Source organism: Lissotriton helveticus, chromosome 2_1 (genome assembly GCF_964261635.1).
Source record: "Lissotriton helveticus chromosome 2_1, aLisHel1.1, whole genome shotgun sequence".
Lineage (NCBI taxonomy): Eukaryota > Metazoa > Chordata > Amphibia > Caudata > Salamandridae > Lissotriton > Lissotriton helveticus.
The window spans coordinates 1,454,528,142-1,454,544,344 of record NC_136059.1 but is presented as its reverse complement, the minus strand read 5'-3'; the positions used below and the strand labels follow the sequence as shown (position 1 = coordinate 1,454,544,344).

At 43.0% G+C, this 16,203-nt stretch overlaps 1 protein-coding gene across 5 annotated transcripts in view; it reads left to right on the top strand.

Annotated features, from left to right (window-relative positions):
• The window catches only part of SHROOM3 (shroom family member 3), a 387,668-nt gene extending 372,404 nt beyond the window's left edge, over nt 1–15,264 (top strand). For all 5 annotated transcript variants that reach the window (XM_078676384.1, XM_078676383.1, XM_078676381.1 and 2 more), the window contains one exon: nt 12,444–15,264. In XM_078676384.1, the coding sequence (XP_078532510.1) occupies nt 12,444–12,791 (348 nt within the window). In that variant the 3' untranslated portion in view covers nt 12,792–15,264. The remainder of the gene's footprint in view (nt 1–12,443) is intronic.
• Nucleotides 15,265–16,203: the final 939 nt, after the last annotated feature.

Below are 16,203 nucleotides of genomic sequence, written 5' to 3'. Positions count from 1 at the left end.
AGAAAATAAGCATCAGAAAAAAGGTAGAGGAAAAGATATGATAATGAGATTGAGATACTATTCTTTAACAAGTACACATACCTCTTCCTATTTGGGCGCTAAAATAAGCTGCGTAGCTTGTGGGAGTCCCTGGAGCTAAGAAAGGCCCATCACATATAATTGTTTACAACAGATTCCTCATCTGGCAAACAGCCAGAGGGCAGACTCCTGTGGGCTTTACACTGGAATCACAGCTTTCCACCGGGATCCCCTTTATCAATGTAAATACAGTAGAGCTAAGAATTGGCCTCAAAAGGCCAGACTAGATGTTGGATGACTTCTCACCCAGTGGTGCCAAATGCTAATAGCATCTAAACATTGTATTTCTACTTAAAAGAGAAAATTAAGAGATATGGATTAATGGCCAGAGCTGCCAACTTCGGAGTTGGGGAACCTGGCTCCAGCAGTTGTGTCTAAAAGAAGAAACAAGCATTTGCAATGCATCGGTCTCGCCTTTGGGACCTTATATGTATTTAGCTATGCAGCACATTAGCCTTGGTGCTGAAACATGTACTATTCTTTAATATGGAGAGAAAGTAAGCACCAAACTGCGTGACACGCTAGGTATGGGAAAACATGTAGAGAAATATTGCCTTTCAGCGGGGAATGGTATAGTCCAAAGCTCGGTTTTTAATTTAAAAGCAGGGTCTTCGGTGGTCATATCACTGAAAATACAAGATTTGAAAAAAAAATTAGTGTCTATTTGTGCTTTGGGGATAAGCCTGTCTGCTTGTGCCAAGCTACCAAGGGGGTGAGCAGGGGTTATCTAAAGTGTGTATCCCCCTTACCCTAAGTAGAAGCAAGGTCCCTACTTGGACAAAGGTACCTACCTCGGCCAACTAGAGATCCCCAGTTCTAACAGTGAATGCTTAAACATGAACTGAGAAACACTCCTGCCTGATGGCAATGCTATCAGTAAACTAACATGCAAGTCAGTGATCATGTGCACGCTATATGTGGGCTCAGTTCTAATTACACGTGGAGCAAACGTTTAGTCTATTTGATCAAACAAAAAAGTTTTGTACAGCAGAAATGCTGTACTCACATATTTGAAAGTGCACTTATGTGAGAATGAAAAGCAAAGTTACTGTAAAATAAAATATTTGCCAATGACCACACAATTTGAGATCGGTTCAAAGGTCAAGTAAATGACAGGTTGAGTATGCTAGATGTCCCCTCGCTTCCCTCCACAAATTAAAGTTCACGCTCATAAGAAATCCTTCACCAACACTGCTCATACAGCTGGCACACTTGAAGGGCATGAATACCTGCCCCCCTCCCCCCGTGGGCACTGTGCAAAAAGAAAAAAGCACTGTGCAACTAAATGAGAAAATAAGCTTACTCTGAAGAACAGATAACAGTGTCGAATGCAAAACAGTAGAGGGCACAAACAGTGATGTGTGATCTGCAGTCCCACACTGCAGAAGATATGCCTTTTGGGGTGAGGGTGAGAGAGAGAGAGAGAGAGAGACCACACAGCAAAGCAAATAGGCGTGGCTAGCATTGAGTCTACACTAATGTTTTTAAAAAGCCTGCAGTAGCGAGAGAACGGTTTACTTTCTGTAAATAATGAACCCAAGAAAAAAACATTTAGTTTGTAATGATCCAGTGTTCTTTTGAGATGCAAAATAGACCCTCGTGCCCTGCTGTGGCAACACTCCAGCGCAGTTGGATTGGTACACCAAAAAGTCAATAGCATTAGGTGCGACAAAAATACTTAGCGAGGCAGAGTCAAGGACCACTATTTATACTGTTAAGAATCTGTAACAATAGGTCAAGCATACATACGTTGTCGAGGCAGACCTGAAGCATATGTCGCCAACTTCACAGCAAAAGACAACGAGCACACAATTAGGAATTTGTGGCAAGAATTCTCAATCCTTTGAAGCGGTTATAAGCCCCTAAAACCAATATAAAATAAGGGGGGAGTCTTTATGTGTAACCATGTGAACAATTAGATGTATGCGTCCTGCATGGAACCAATGGCCACATGCATCATTGTTTGTATTTCCGATTCCTAAATTGCGAAAATTAAGGAATCGCTATTTAGAAATCGCAAATACCTATGCATTAAAAATGTGCATTTTTTTGCGATTTCTTATTTTTCCTTATTTGCGATTCCCAATTTTGCGAATCGCAAATAAGGAATCACTTTACATTGATTCCTATGGGCCTATAGGAATCAATGGGAAGGCATTCTCATTTTGCGATTCGCAATTCAGGAATCGCAAAATGAGAATGCAATTTCTAGGGTGCAGGGGGGTCCAAAGGACCCCCCCTGCAGCCCTGAAATGTAACATACAGTCCATTTTTCACACATACATGCCCAAGGGCATGTGTGAGTGTAAACCAACTGTCCCAAAATAATATGCTGCCCTCCTACTCTCATTAATTGGTCAGACCACTACATGTTATCCTTTCAATTATTTGGCCCTCTTTCACGATCCCAAAAACCCCTCCCAGCCATATGGAAACGAAAATGGCATAAAATAACCCCAGAAACACTACAACAAATATGGAAAGAACCTATTTTTTTCCGAAGAGGATAACATTGAAGTAGGCTTAGCCAAGTTTAATAAAGCACTCTTAGAGGCTATTAATTTACTTGCGCCATTAGAACTGCATAAACAAAATGCTAAATCAAAAACAGAAATATGGTACACAGAAGAATTAAGAACTGAAAAACAAAAATGTAGGAGTTTGGAGAAAAAATGGAGGAAAACTCATACTCCAATTAGCAAAACTCTGTATCTAGAAGCTCAGTCCAATTATTTTAAAAACATAAAAAAAGCTCGGAGACATAAACTTGACTCACGAATTTCAGAGGCTGGAAATTCCACTAGGGAACTTTTTAAAGTCCTACAATCTTTTGTTAAGCCTACAGCCTGTGAAAGCCCAGACGATTTTAATCAAAACCTATGTGATGAGGTCTCTATGTTCTTTGAGAAAAAAATAGATTTAATCTATGAAAAAATTACTAAGACACTAAATAATAGAGATACCATCAATAGTCCTAGATTTGAGTCTACCTTTGGTGGAATAAACAGACCTACCCTGACTTCAATCCCAGAGATCAGCCTCACTGAAGTATATATGTTACTTCACCTAATTAAATCAGGTTCACCAATTGATCTATTGCCTGCCAAGATGATTGCTTCTCTGGGTAGCATTTTGGCACCAAGTCTTAAAGCATTGATTAATCTTTCACTCAAAGAGGGAAAGATTTCCAAAGATTGGAAAAAGGCAGTAGTGAACCCAATTTGCAAAAACACCGCACTACCATGGTCAGACCTTCATAATCTACGTCCTATATCCCTCCTACCCCATCTCAGTAAGATGACGGAGAGACATGTCAACTCTCATCTCTCTAAATTCATCGAGGCAGCGGATGGTCTGGACCCCCCTCAATCTGGGTTCAGGCCAAACCATAGCACAGAATCAGCTCTCCTCTCCGTGACCAACACCATCCGAATGGCACAGGATAGAGGAGGCTCTATGATTCTGGTGCTATTGGATTTATCCGCTGCCTTCGACACGATATCTCATGACATCTTGATCAGTCGTCTAGAGAGAATGGGAGTGGAGGGAACTGCTCTATCATGGTTGGAAAGCTTCATCTCCAACCGATCCCAAAAGGTTCGCTTGGGCTCCCATTATTCCATCCCTAGGGAGCTCACCAAGGGGGTCCCACAGGGCTCGTGTTTAAGCCCCACATTATTTAATGTGTATGTGGCCCCCTTGGCGAATGTTGCAAGGAAATATGGGTTCACACCAATATCCTATGCAGACGACACCCAGCTGCTGTTCCCATTCCAAAACATGACTTCTGCGGTAAAGAATTCCTTTGCTGCTGGAATGAGAGCAATAGCTGGATGGATGACCTCCAATTGCCTACAATGCAATGTGGGTAAGACGGAGGTCATGCTCTTTGGGAATGCCCCACTCCTTTGGTCACCTGAATGGTGGCCTCCAGAACTAGGCGCGGTTCCGTGCCCAAAGGAAAGTGTGAAAAATCTGGGTGTTAAGCTGGACCAACCATTGGTGCTAAAAGACCATGCCACTCAGGTCACGGGAACCTGTATGAGAGTGATTGGCCTACTTAGAAGGGTGTTTCCCTATTTAGGAGATCATCACCGGAGAACACTAGTGCAGACTCTAGTAATTAGCAGGCTTGACTACTGCAATGGATTGCTTATATCTGCCAATGCGGAACAGTTGAGGAGGCTACAGGTTGTTCATAATACAGCCGCTAGGCTGATTCTCAATGCCCCTGCTAGATCCCCCTCCCATCCCCTACTCAACAAACTTCACTGGCTTCCCATACGCCAGAGAGTACAATTTAAGATATGTTGCACCATTCACAAATGCTTGTATGGAATTGGTCCTAGGTATCTGACCGAAATCTTTCAACCCTACCAACCTGGAAGAACCTTAAGATCTGAAAATCAAGCTCTACTACAGATCCCCAGGATCAAAAGAGAAAGACAAGGAGGTCGAGCCCTTTCATTTAAAGGCCCTACTCTCTGGAACTCACTACCTCCATCTCTTAGATTAAACCCTAACCTCCTCACCTTTAAAAAATGTCTGAAAACGTATTTGTTTCCTACCCAGTAATCTTAGCTATGTCACACAGATTCTCTGTCTATACTAACCTTCGGAACAACGAAGCGCGGAGATATCTCCTCGGAGATTGAGTTCCCGCGCTATACAAGAACCAAAATAAATAAATAAATAAATAAACTGAAAGTGTTAAAAATGCACTTTTGTGCATTTTTGAAACTTTTCTAAAATTACCATGAAGGTTGACTTCATGTCAATTTAACGCTTCTAATGTGCGAATTCGCAATTTTTTTAAGATGATGCATTGCATTTAAGAAATCGCAAAATTGCGATTTCTTAAATGCAATCGCAATTTAAGAAATCGCAAATAAATTGCGATTTCTTACATTGCGAAAAAGCCAAAAAGGTTAATGCTTCCCAAAACAATGAATTGCATTCGCAAACGGCCGAATTTTGCGATTCGCACCGTTTGCGAATGCAATTCAGTTTGATGCATGTGGGCACAAATCCATATAGCCACCTATTACTCCATCGCCCTGCCCTGCTACTAAAGACGTCTTGGGGGTTGTCCGCGGACTCACAGTAACTTTCAACACAGACTCTCTGAAATATATGTATTGAAAGAATGTGGTATGGGTGGAGGAAGAGTTATAACGCAAAACAGTGTGAGAACATAACTACTGTGAGTCAACATACAACAGATGGAATTTTTTAGGCAAACTAGGGCTTGTTCCAAATACACTGTCCGGGTAACATAATAAAACACAAAACGTGCCACTTTTGGAGACAGAACAATCTTTAGAGAAAGAGGAAGATATTTAAGCAGACATTCCTTGGCAATAAGGTTAAAAAAGTATTTCCCCGTGAACAAAGGTCAAACAGTGTAATAGTGATGCAGGAAATGGCCTTACCCAAAGCAGGGCCGAAAGTTCTCTTGGTACCTCTATCTGGCAGTGAAGCGGGAGCTGGAAGACTTGGTCTTGCAGATGCAGCACCCAGACAGGCTGCAGTACATCTTGGATTTGTGAAACCCGAACATGACTATAGGTCCTCCATCAGCCTAGGAGAAAAAAGCCAATACCAAATAAGTGAGGATCAAGCAGGGGATCCAACCTCACATACCACAATTTTAGTCACAAAAATTACCAATGTCCCATCGGGCCTTGTTAAATATTTATTAAAGCCAATGCATACCAACATGAAGTGCTCAATGAAGCAGCGTTTTAAGGTCAGAACTCGTTACTGCTTTTAAAAGGCGGTCATCTAAGCTGAAAGTTTTCGTCCACCCCCAATCTATGATGATTAAAGGGTTAAGCTTCCCATAGAACCTGAATACTCGGTGATCAATGCTTAAAATTGAAGAATAGCTAGTTGTATGTATATGGTTCCCCCCCTCCCACTGCCCCCCCCCCCCACACACACACACAGGACAACAGCACGCTCCTAATTAAAAGTTTTCCACGTGTAGTTAGGGCAGGTACAATGCGCGACATTTACGCATCAACAGGTTAAGTTAAAGAGCTATTAAGAGAAAATTAACATGCACATGACAACACTGACAAAAGAACATTCCAAGAGGTAAACTACTAGAGAGACAGGTCAGCCTACTGGAAAACTAACTGGAAATATTCTCTCCTGCAAATTCATGTACCTCTCAACAGTATTACGTTAACTGTGTTAGTAGATATAGTTCCCATAAGCCTAGTGGTTGTGAAGGTAACTTTAGAATGCACTGTTAGAAGTTGCAGAAAGGAAGCACACGCACAAACACCAAACCGCATGGTGCTCCCCTGAAAAAGAAGGAACCCTACTACCACCCATCCAGTGTACACCATGTTGGGCCAAATCCTCGCTAGATCACCATCGAAGAGATGCCAAACTGGTTTCTCTAACAACATAGATCATTTATTGTTTATTTTTGCAAAGCGTAATGTGTGGGTGGTGCCACGACGTTCCGAGAGTTTAAAAAAAAAAAATCGACGTACCTAACCCCTCTACATTTGTCCTGCCCAATGCATGTTTTTGAGGAAGTTGTCTGCAATATTGTGGGTTCTGTAAGAACCCTGTCCGGATCCCACCGATGTTCCAAGACCACACAAGGGAGACAGTGACAGACTGGCAGCAACGAGTAAACGCAGCCATAGAAGAACAACAAAACAAGTCCCACTGGACCGACCATGTGAAACAGAAACTGTTGAAAGATACACATGTATAAAATGGTCAAATCAAGATAAAGCATGCTCGCTTATGGGTCTGTCTTGTTTGTTTCCCATCTGTGGCCCCTTGTATGCCCGCCCTAAAAATCAGTCCCAGAGACACCACTGGTCAGTAACCTAGAAGTAAGTTAATATGATACTTGCAATGCTCTTCCTAAAAGTATGTTATTAAGTCGAGTGCCGAATATGCAAGTCTTAAGCTCCGGGTCACCCTTAACGAGTTTTACATCTCCTTCTTGCTTCCACTTGCGCTGGTGTTTTGAAACGATTAATGAGTTATCCTATCTGCTTCCTATAACTGAAAAATAAAATGTAAGTTTAAAGCTAGCTGCTAAAAAGTGTGCTGGGGAAATGAGGATCAGCTGTCTTGATAAGTATTGAGTTCGGAGACATTGCCAGTGACCCAGAGATCAAACGACAGAGAAATAAATAGCTGCTCAGTAAGAGCACGGGAACTTCTAATTAGGTAACACGTAGTGACTTTCTTTTGATTAATCGCATGGATTGGTAATCAATCTGTTTTGCTTTGAACCGAAAAGAAAAGGCTCTGAAGAAATGTGAAGAAGATTTACAATTAGCTTCTTCCATCCTCGCCCTTGCTTCTGTGGTGCAGTTTGTGTGCAGTGGAAGCTTACCTTAATGCCGGGCGTCCGCACAAGAGTCTATGCGCTCTTCCTCCCAGCACCTCTAATGGCAAGCTGCATGGCATGGGCACCGCCATTCTATTGCACTCTGAGCCGCTGTCAAAGTGACGCGCACGTGCACTGCAGCCAACCTGCCGTCCGTGAACCTGTCCTACCCGGAAGTAAGTGTCAAGTGCATGAGCTTCACCTTCGGAAGCATGGCAGCATTCAGTTCATGGTGTTAGCGCACTATGAGTGCGTGACATTTAACGCTCTAGGGCAGTAGTGGGCAAACAGGCGCAATAGGGACAGGAGAACAGGGCCAATGTGCGGGGCTCTCCTTGGTGCACGGGAGCCCCGAAAAACACTTGGGCGCGAGACGCCTGACTTCCGGTCTTCGCGCACATTGCGCACTACTTTAAAACAAGCATTTGCAATGCAATACAACTCGCATGTACGCGAGACGTATTGCATTACAAATGGGAGAGCGGGTGTTTAAAAAGGCTCGAAATGGGAGTGGAGGGGTGATGAGGGGGCGAGAAGAGAGGAACTGCGGGAGGGGGTCGGGGGTGGACACAGGGCAGAAAAAAGTGTTGGAGTGAAGGGGCCAATAGCCAGAGAAGGATACAAATGACAAGATGGCCGTCAGGAGGAGGGACTAAGAAGCCTAAAACGAATCAGAAGGCAGCATTTAGGATGTAAGCCAATCAAAAAGATGGGTGGAGAGTGGGCGGCGCTTCCAGAAATCTTCCACGCTATAGTATATACTGCATGTATCAACGAGACAGTGCAAGCACTTCCTTGGCGAGACCTAAAAATGAAACCTGACCTTCTTTAATGTAATCTGATGTAGAGCACTCCAGAGTCCTCTGGGCAGAGTTTGCTTTCTTTAAATTGTAAAACAAACAGAAAGTTACTGTGACAAATAGTGATCGGTTGAGCCTCTTCACACTGAGTGACTGATGCTGCAGCGAGCAGAAAAGCATCTCTTTGTCATTACGCTCTGCGCCACATACTCTTGGAAATGCCCTCGGGAGTTGTAGTCTGAAAGAGGCTAATCATCAGCATGTGGAACAGGCCCGTGGACTGCAATCCCCATGATGCCGAAGTGCATTCATTTACACAGTTTACAAGCAATTTGAGCAAGTGCTGTCTGTTAGTGGGAACTCTGACAAGACAAGTAAAAGTGGATTTGCTGCCCACTGTTCTCGACCCAGTGGGTATGGGTATTACCACCCCGCTCCAGCTGTCGAAGCGGGGGTTAACGACGCCACTGGTTGGAGATATGCTTACTAAAGACCTGTGAGCAGTGGGCCGTATAGGCAGAAATGTGCTGCACATAAGAAGAATTGAAGAAGAGATCCAAATGCCAATTTTGTGACATGAGGATGATAGACTTGAGGCCTCACACTGCGGAGGCTAAACAACCAATGACAGAGGTGTAGTTTGCACACTTATCATTGATGTGCATGTTTAAAAAATGCTAATTGTACCTTGGCTGGTGGAGAACCACCCACTCTCTTCAAAGTGGGCGCGTTGTTCTGGGAAAACACAGATACAATTACAGTTGAAACCTACAATGTTGCAAATTATGTGTCAGGCATAGGATAGCAACAAACACGTCAACTGTGGGATAAACCATAGAAGTGACAGTTTCGTAATCTAACTTCTGTGTCGCCTCTCTTTTGGATTACTGCTTGACTTCTGTTGCCGGCTGTGGTATCACAGAATTTTTGAACAGCAACATTTTAAAAAAGTTAAATGGTCAGATGCATATGTGCATGTCTAAATCCGGTCCCACCTTTTTATACAAAGGTTGTTTGCCTTTACACTCTCTTTTCCGTGATCAGCGGGCAGATGAGTTTCAACACTAAGGGCCTAATTTAGATCTCAGCGGATGGGTTACTTCATCACAACGGTGACGGGATTTCCCGTTTGCCGAAATATAATACCCATTATATCCTATGGGATTTATATTTTGACAGACAGGATATCCGTCACCGTTGTGACGGAGCAACCAGGCCCTTAGTCTTTTGCCATCCACTTATGTTCTTCTGCTGTCCGACTTCCTCACGTTTATTCTGGAGTCCCCTTCAGTGTTGCCTCTGCTGCAGGTTGCAAGGTTGAATGAATATGCTCCCTGTAACCCACATTTTTCATTTTTTTGTGCTTTTCGTGCTTGAACCTAACCACTACATATCGACTTGCTCCATGTGATTAATTTACAAGTGGGACAGTGATGAATACATGACACTAGTGGTTGTGTATCTTCAAACTCCTGGTCGCCATCGTAGAAAATTGGACTCTTGAGCAATGGGCTGGAGAGCCCACACTCGTGACATGAGCTGTACCTTAGGTCCTATGAGACCCAAAAAGTCTGGCCTGCAAACAAAAATGGATTTCTGTCAGGAACCCTCGGCTCACCCTCGGTGGGTGGGTACTAGCAGTAAAACCTTTCACAGCGAAAATACACATGATGTATTTACGAAAACTAGGTAGAATAGCAATAGTGCAATGAAATAACAAAGTTGAAAGGTTTTAACCAAGTTTGATAAAATAACAAAACGATTATAACTAAAATGTAACAAAAATGAATATAATTTAATGGAGGGCTCTAGAGATATAACAAAAAAGGAATTGGAATAACTTATTGTAAAAAATGGGTATATGCAGCTAAACCAAAACATCTGTTTTGTCAAAAATGTCCAAGGAGGTATGGAACGGCTTTTTAAACAGCAGGAGTTTAAAAATATTTTTCAGTTTGCTCTCAATGCAGGCAGCTTTACCCATCTTAACATATAATGTATGTATTCACAATAAGCCTTCACATTTTAAAGACGTGTTCTCCAAATCCCACTCCATGGTTTCCAGTTGTAGCAGGTCCCACACAACTCCACTTCATGTGAAGAGCAAAATACCCACTTTCAACTGGTCCTCTGGGTGTTTCTGCAGCAGCCACGCCTCCTCTCTCCACATGCCCTTGTGCACTCTTCCTCCATATTTGTAACTGGCTCTTTGATTTTCTTCCATGCAGACGCCATCTTCCTCTGCTACAGAACTTTCTTTCCATCTAGACACAGGAGGGCTTATCCACAGGGCCAGCATGCCTTTGTGACAGTTGCTTGAATTCCCGTGTCCCACTGGGACAGTGAGGATGAGCGTAGCTAGGCCTGGAGAAAATGACTGGACCAAATAAGTGTAGGTAAAGCTGGGGCCACCTCTCTCCAGTGCCCACGCAGGAATTATTCAGCGTCAGCTGGAGGACGTCTTCTTATCTTCATTTTTTCAGGCAGTTCCCTTCATGAAGTGGGTCGGACAGGATATTTTAAATTGTATCACCCAGTAAAGATTTGGTGATTACCATTAGCTTCACTCATGGCCTGCTCTGTTGAGACCACTAACCTGTAAATCATCCCTCTGCCGCGACATTTTCAAGAGGTGTGAGATACATGTGCAGGCGTTTCAGCCGACAGTGCCCATGCCCTTTGGTAAGCACTTATCCGATTGCAGGCTCAATTTATTTCATAAGGTAAAGGTTTAGGATGGATTTTATATAATTTTCAACTTTCAGGCAAACCTGCAAAATTATTTTACCATTAATAAGGCAGTCAACATAAGGTTGAACCACTCTTGAAATGGTGATGCAGAGAGTTTTATTCCATTGGCATTCTGGGAGTGAACTGTTGCTGGGAGGATGAGACTGGCCCATTGGATGGTAATGCCAGTGAAGCGAAGTGGAGTGATCCGTCCATCATTGAGAGGTTGATGCTGTTAAAGTCAGTGAGGCGAAGCTACTGTTGTAGTCCATGGAGGTGAGACTGAGTGGACCATGGTTGGGAATGTAAATGTGTTAATGCACTTTGATGCCACTGCACTTCAAGAGGAGAGTCGTTGTTGGGAGGGCTGTCTTGGCACATTGAACGATAATGCCATTAAATTCATATTGGTGAACCAAATGTTGGGAGGGTGATGGATGTGTGTGAGAAGCTGATGCTCCTTGAAGTCATTACAGATGAACCAATGTTGGGTGACTACGGTGCTCTCTAGGAAATAATGTCTGCACTCTAATACCTTTGTTTCACAAGCTTTCTTGTAAGTCACTGAGTTGCAGGGAAAATTGAAGATCAACTAATAATGAAACAGAAATAAAAGTAGGGATATGTATGAGAGGAGTTATCTAGTCCTACCACTTTAGACCACGTCACACTTCGTTTTGGAATTTGTAGGTCCTTTTTCCAATGAAAAACGCTGTACAACGACTACCAGAGTGGAAACCAAAGCAAACTGAAAAGGCACCACTAGCTTAGGTTGTCCCATTTCATATCCACAAACACCCCCAATCCATCTTGATCATTGCATTCTGGTACTCACAGTTTTGCGTTCCTCATTATTAGTGCAAGCACCAGGAGGTAAGCTGATATCCGATTGGCTAAAGATGTGACCATACTTCACTTTACAGGTCTCTCATGAGTCAGCGGCCCGCCTCTTACCCCAATAACAGACTGCTTGTTCCTCCTCCTTTCATGACCAGAAAGTAATTCCTCCCAAGCTTAAAAGGCTGTTAACTACTTAGGTACCCTGATTTTCACTCCCAGGTTAGGGGGTCTCTAACCGCCATGCCTCACATAGGCCTATATTCTCGTGTCCACTGTTGGGCTGCAGACTCACAGCGTGAAGTTGAGTGTGTAAGCAAGTACAAACGTGAATGGAGCTATGATGCGTTTGTGTGTGGGGTGCCCTGGAAGAGGAAGCAAGAGTAAAACCGTGGGAATTAAGTTTTTCTTTAGTCATCATGGATTACAAATGTACCACTGTTTGCCATTAATGGCACTGTTCATGTTTAAGGTCAAACGTAATAGGAGATGTGCAGTGAAAATCGTGCTGTCTTTAACATGACAAAATAATTGGAAACACAGAAAATGAAAGCAATCTATTCATTAATGCACTTTTAATTTGCTCATTGAACCTTTCACAGCATCTTTTGCTTCTCTTTTTTTAATGCCAGGACACACTGAATAAAAAGAGAAAGGTTCTGGTTGGCCAACATGAAGATGCAAGAGAGCTGAAAGAAAACCTAGACCGGAGAGAGCGAGTGGTTCTAGACATTTTGGGACGGTACCTCTTGGAGGAGCAGTTCTTGGACTACCAGCACTTTGTCAAGATGAAGTCGGCTCTCCTAATTGAGCAGAGAGAGCTGGACGACAAGATCAGACTGGGCCAGGAGCAGCTCAAGTGCCTAACAGAGAGCCTACCTTTGGAGCACAGCTCCAGGGGAGCGGCGCCTTCCACCGGGACACGCGCCAACCCTGTGGCGGGAGTCCCTTCCTTTGCACCAGTGACCTCCTCACTTTAATATTTCCCAAATGGACCTGGACAAAGGGCCTGTAATTTAATCTGAGTTCCTTCACAAATACTGAATCAGACTTTCACATGAACGAACGAAGGAGGATTACTTTCTTCCTAAGCATGACTGATTAGAAGGGTGTGATCCCTCTGGCAGTGCAGTACAGGTCAAACAGGAAACCTACAACCTCACGGTCAGCTTTGTCGGATCCACTTTTAATGTACAATTGCCAAGAAGACTTTAGGGTACTCTGACCCACCTGGGCCTTGGTTAACTCTAGGCGGCACACTCCACTACCCAATGAAGGATGACAGATGAAGATTTTAAAAGCGCCTCTATGCTATTGCTATTTATAAAAAAATGTTGTGTAAGAAATATGTATCTGTACAAAGTTGAAGCTTTGCTTGATGCTGTTTTGTGATGTAGGTAATGGTTTTCTTCACATAAACCGATTAACAAAATTGTATACCCCAAAGACAGTCAGATAGCTTAAATATGTCATTATTATACAACACAGTGCTTCCACGCAGTCATCTCTGCGCACGGGATGGCCTCATTAGTAGTGTCCTTGGAAGGTACCTTTGACCAGCACAGTTTCATACGCGGCCCTTGCAGCATCACCAGTTTGGCTCTTTTACAGCAGCTCTCACAAGGAGTCTTTTTTAAACATTGGTATTATGTTAAAAAGTTTACAAAGAGATGGCTGTCTGGAGATTGCATTAAATCCTTATTCACATGTTGCTTCTGTGTGTGCTCGCTGACTACACACTGAACAAGCATTTTCAATGCGATAAATCTCGCATTTATGTTAGAGTTTGAGTTATTGGCATTGTAAATGACAATGGCTTTTATTAATGTGTTGTTTTTTAAAACCGATAAATAAAAGGCATTGTCATTTGCAATGCCAATGGCTTAAACTCTCGTGAAGGCGAGACCTATTGCATTGCAAATGCGTGCTATAACATTTTTTAAAAAGCGTTAGAAGAGAGGGTGTCCTGCCTGCAACAGCAGGCAAGTCAAAGCTATTTGAGAAAATAGTGCTCAGAGGCTGTAATTAAAGCCTGCCGAGCAACAACACACATAACTGGGCGTGTCGCCATGGGAGGTTACAAAATGAGACAAGGCTGAACTATTGAGGGACTATTAAGCCTTTTGGCCAATCAACAGCCACAGTTTACAGCGGACAATGACACAAGCCAATAAAAAATGTGGGGGGAGCTTCAAGTCCCTACCTCAATACAGCATGCCTCACAGAAACAGCGCATGCGCTTCCCAGGCTCGACCTAAAAAGAGAACTTTGTGAGCCAGTTGGACTCCACAGTAATGAGTGCACACTGACGCAACTTTTTAATTTTACCATGAGATTTAAAAGCGCAGTAGTGTTAAGCCTTTTACTGCCTGTTCGGAGAATAATCAAAATTAAGTGGCCAGTTTGAGTTCACAGCTGTAAACTGAAAGCTAAGGCAGAGGCTCCCAATCTACAATCCTATCGGTTAGAAAATGTTTACATATTGGGCAAGGATCATCTTCATTTGTGTTTTACCTCAAAGGGAGAAAGGTTATTTGGTGTGACATTACCATGACCCTGTATAAAGTAGTTGTTTCTTTCCTGCACCAGAAGATGGATGTTTCTCTGCTCGGCATCTACTCGCTGGCCTTGAGGCCAGGGAAACAGCAGCCCTCGTTTTAGGTGGTGCAGTCCAGCTCACGCGCACTTTTCAAATATCTACTTATCTAAAGATGAAAGCTATTGGTACACTCCCACTTGTTTGGAAAGGCTCCCAATTACTCTCTACCAAATGTATCAGAGGCTTTGAAAAAAGCATTTAAACGTGTTTCTGTGAAATGCCTGTTGAGATTTATAGGATTTCAGTTTGAAGAATGGCAGAACTTTTATGTGAAACTTTGCCTGATTAACCAAGGTTTGAAGTTATTTGCTCTGATTTGCACACCACTTCGTATTTTAGAATGCCCATTTTAATCCTCTAGTATTCAAATTGTGACATTGCCAGTGCCTTCAACTGCAAGTTGCAGGCAAGATGCCAAAAATCATAAACAGAGTTACAAATTACAGATTTTGGTGCTTTCCCATGATCATCACTTTCTCATGCCTCAATTTCATTGACTTTAAGAGATTTTCCAGTGTAGAAAATAATTACGGAAGGGAAATATGTTGTTCATGGAAAGCTCAGCACCCTCGTTTGACAGTGCTGAAAGCGAATGCTCCTCACTCTGCCTGTTAACTTGAGGCTGCTCTTTGCCTGAGTTATAATTTCCGGAATGTTGAGTGTAACAACATTAGCAAATGGTGGTACTCCTATTGTTGTGGAACTGTACAGCATCTTTTTCTAGCATTAAAGTAAATTATTACTGATTAATAAATGGTGATTGCCCCGTTAACTGAAAACAAAATGGTGGCATGTGTGCAACCTAACAAAACATTTTTTAAAGACAAAAATAAATATTGTTTATGCTCATGAAATGCATTTGATGTTCTCTATTGTAAAACTGCAAATCCGTGGATAGGCGATGTATTGTGCTTGATGATGGGCCAGTCACCCATTCTAAGAGAGGTGTAAGAAATGTGGAACAGCACTTCTTGTCTCTCACCCATCACACAACAAGAACATTCACCCACAATCCATTCTCTAACATAGGAACATACACATTCACTATCTTAATAGCAAATCTTCACAAGCCAAAGCATTTTATATGTCGTGGTTTTTAAGTTGATGTACTATGTAATGCTTTTAAAGATATGTTTTATCTAAATAAAGCCTCAATGACTGACTGACAAGCCAAATCAAACTCCAGTTTGAGAAAATCACAAAAAATGGCTGAAAAGTTACTTTAACCCCTTCTGCGCTCATGACAAGGTCAGCTCGTCATGGGCGTAACCTGCGCTACGCGGATGACGAGCTGACCTTGTCACGTAACGAGGGTTTTTGCGAATCGCAGCGTGCAGCGGGAAAACCGCTAGCGCGCATGCGGTTAAGAAAGGACTGCAGTCCCCTTCAATGCCAGATTGTGGCCTATCCAAATGGCAATAACATAACATAGCATAGCATGACTGCGCACCAGAAGAAATACTAGCATAAAACCAAGAATGTACCTGAGCTCTACAGAGAGACTACTCGCTTTTGGTCCTACTACAGCAGAAAGCAGACCAGAGAAAGAGGAAAGGACTGATTTAGGTTAATCAGTGGCTACAAAATTGTCTTCAATTAAACAAGCCGTAGCAATCCAAATGGGTCTGTCTTATAACTTAACTCCTTCCATGCAGATGACGGAACCGCTCCGTCATCAGCTGCGGTGGCACTGTGCTGATGACGGAGCGGTTCGGTCATGGCCCGCTCGAAGCGCCTGCGCGGCGCTGATTTCGTGCCTGTGTGGCGCGTTCTATTGAACGGGCGGGGCCATG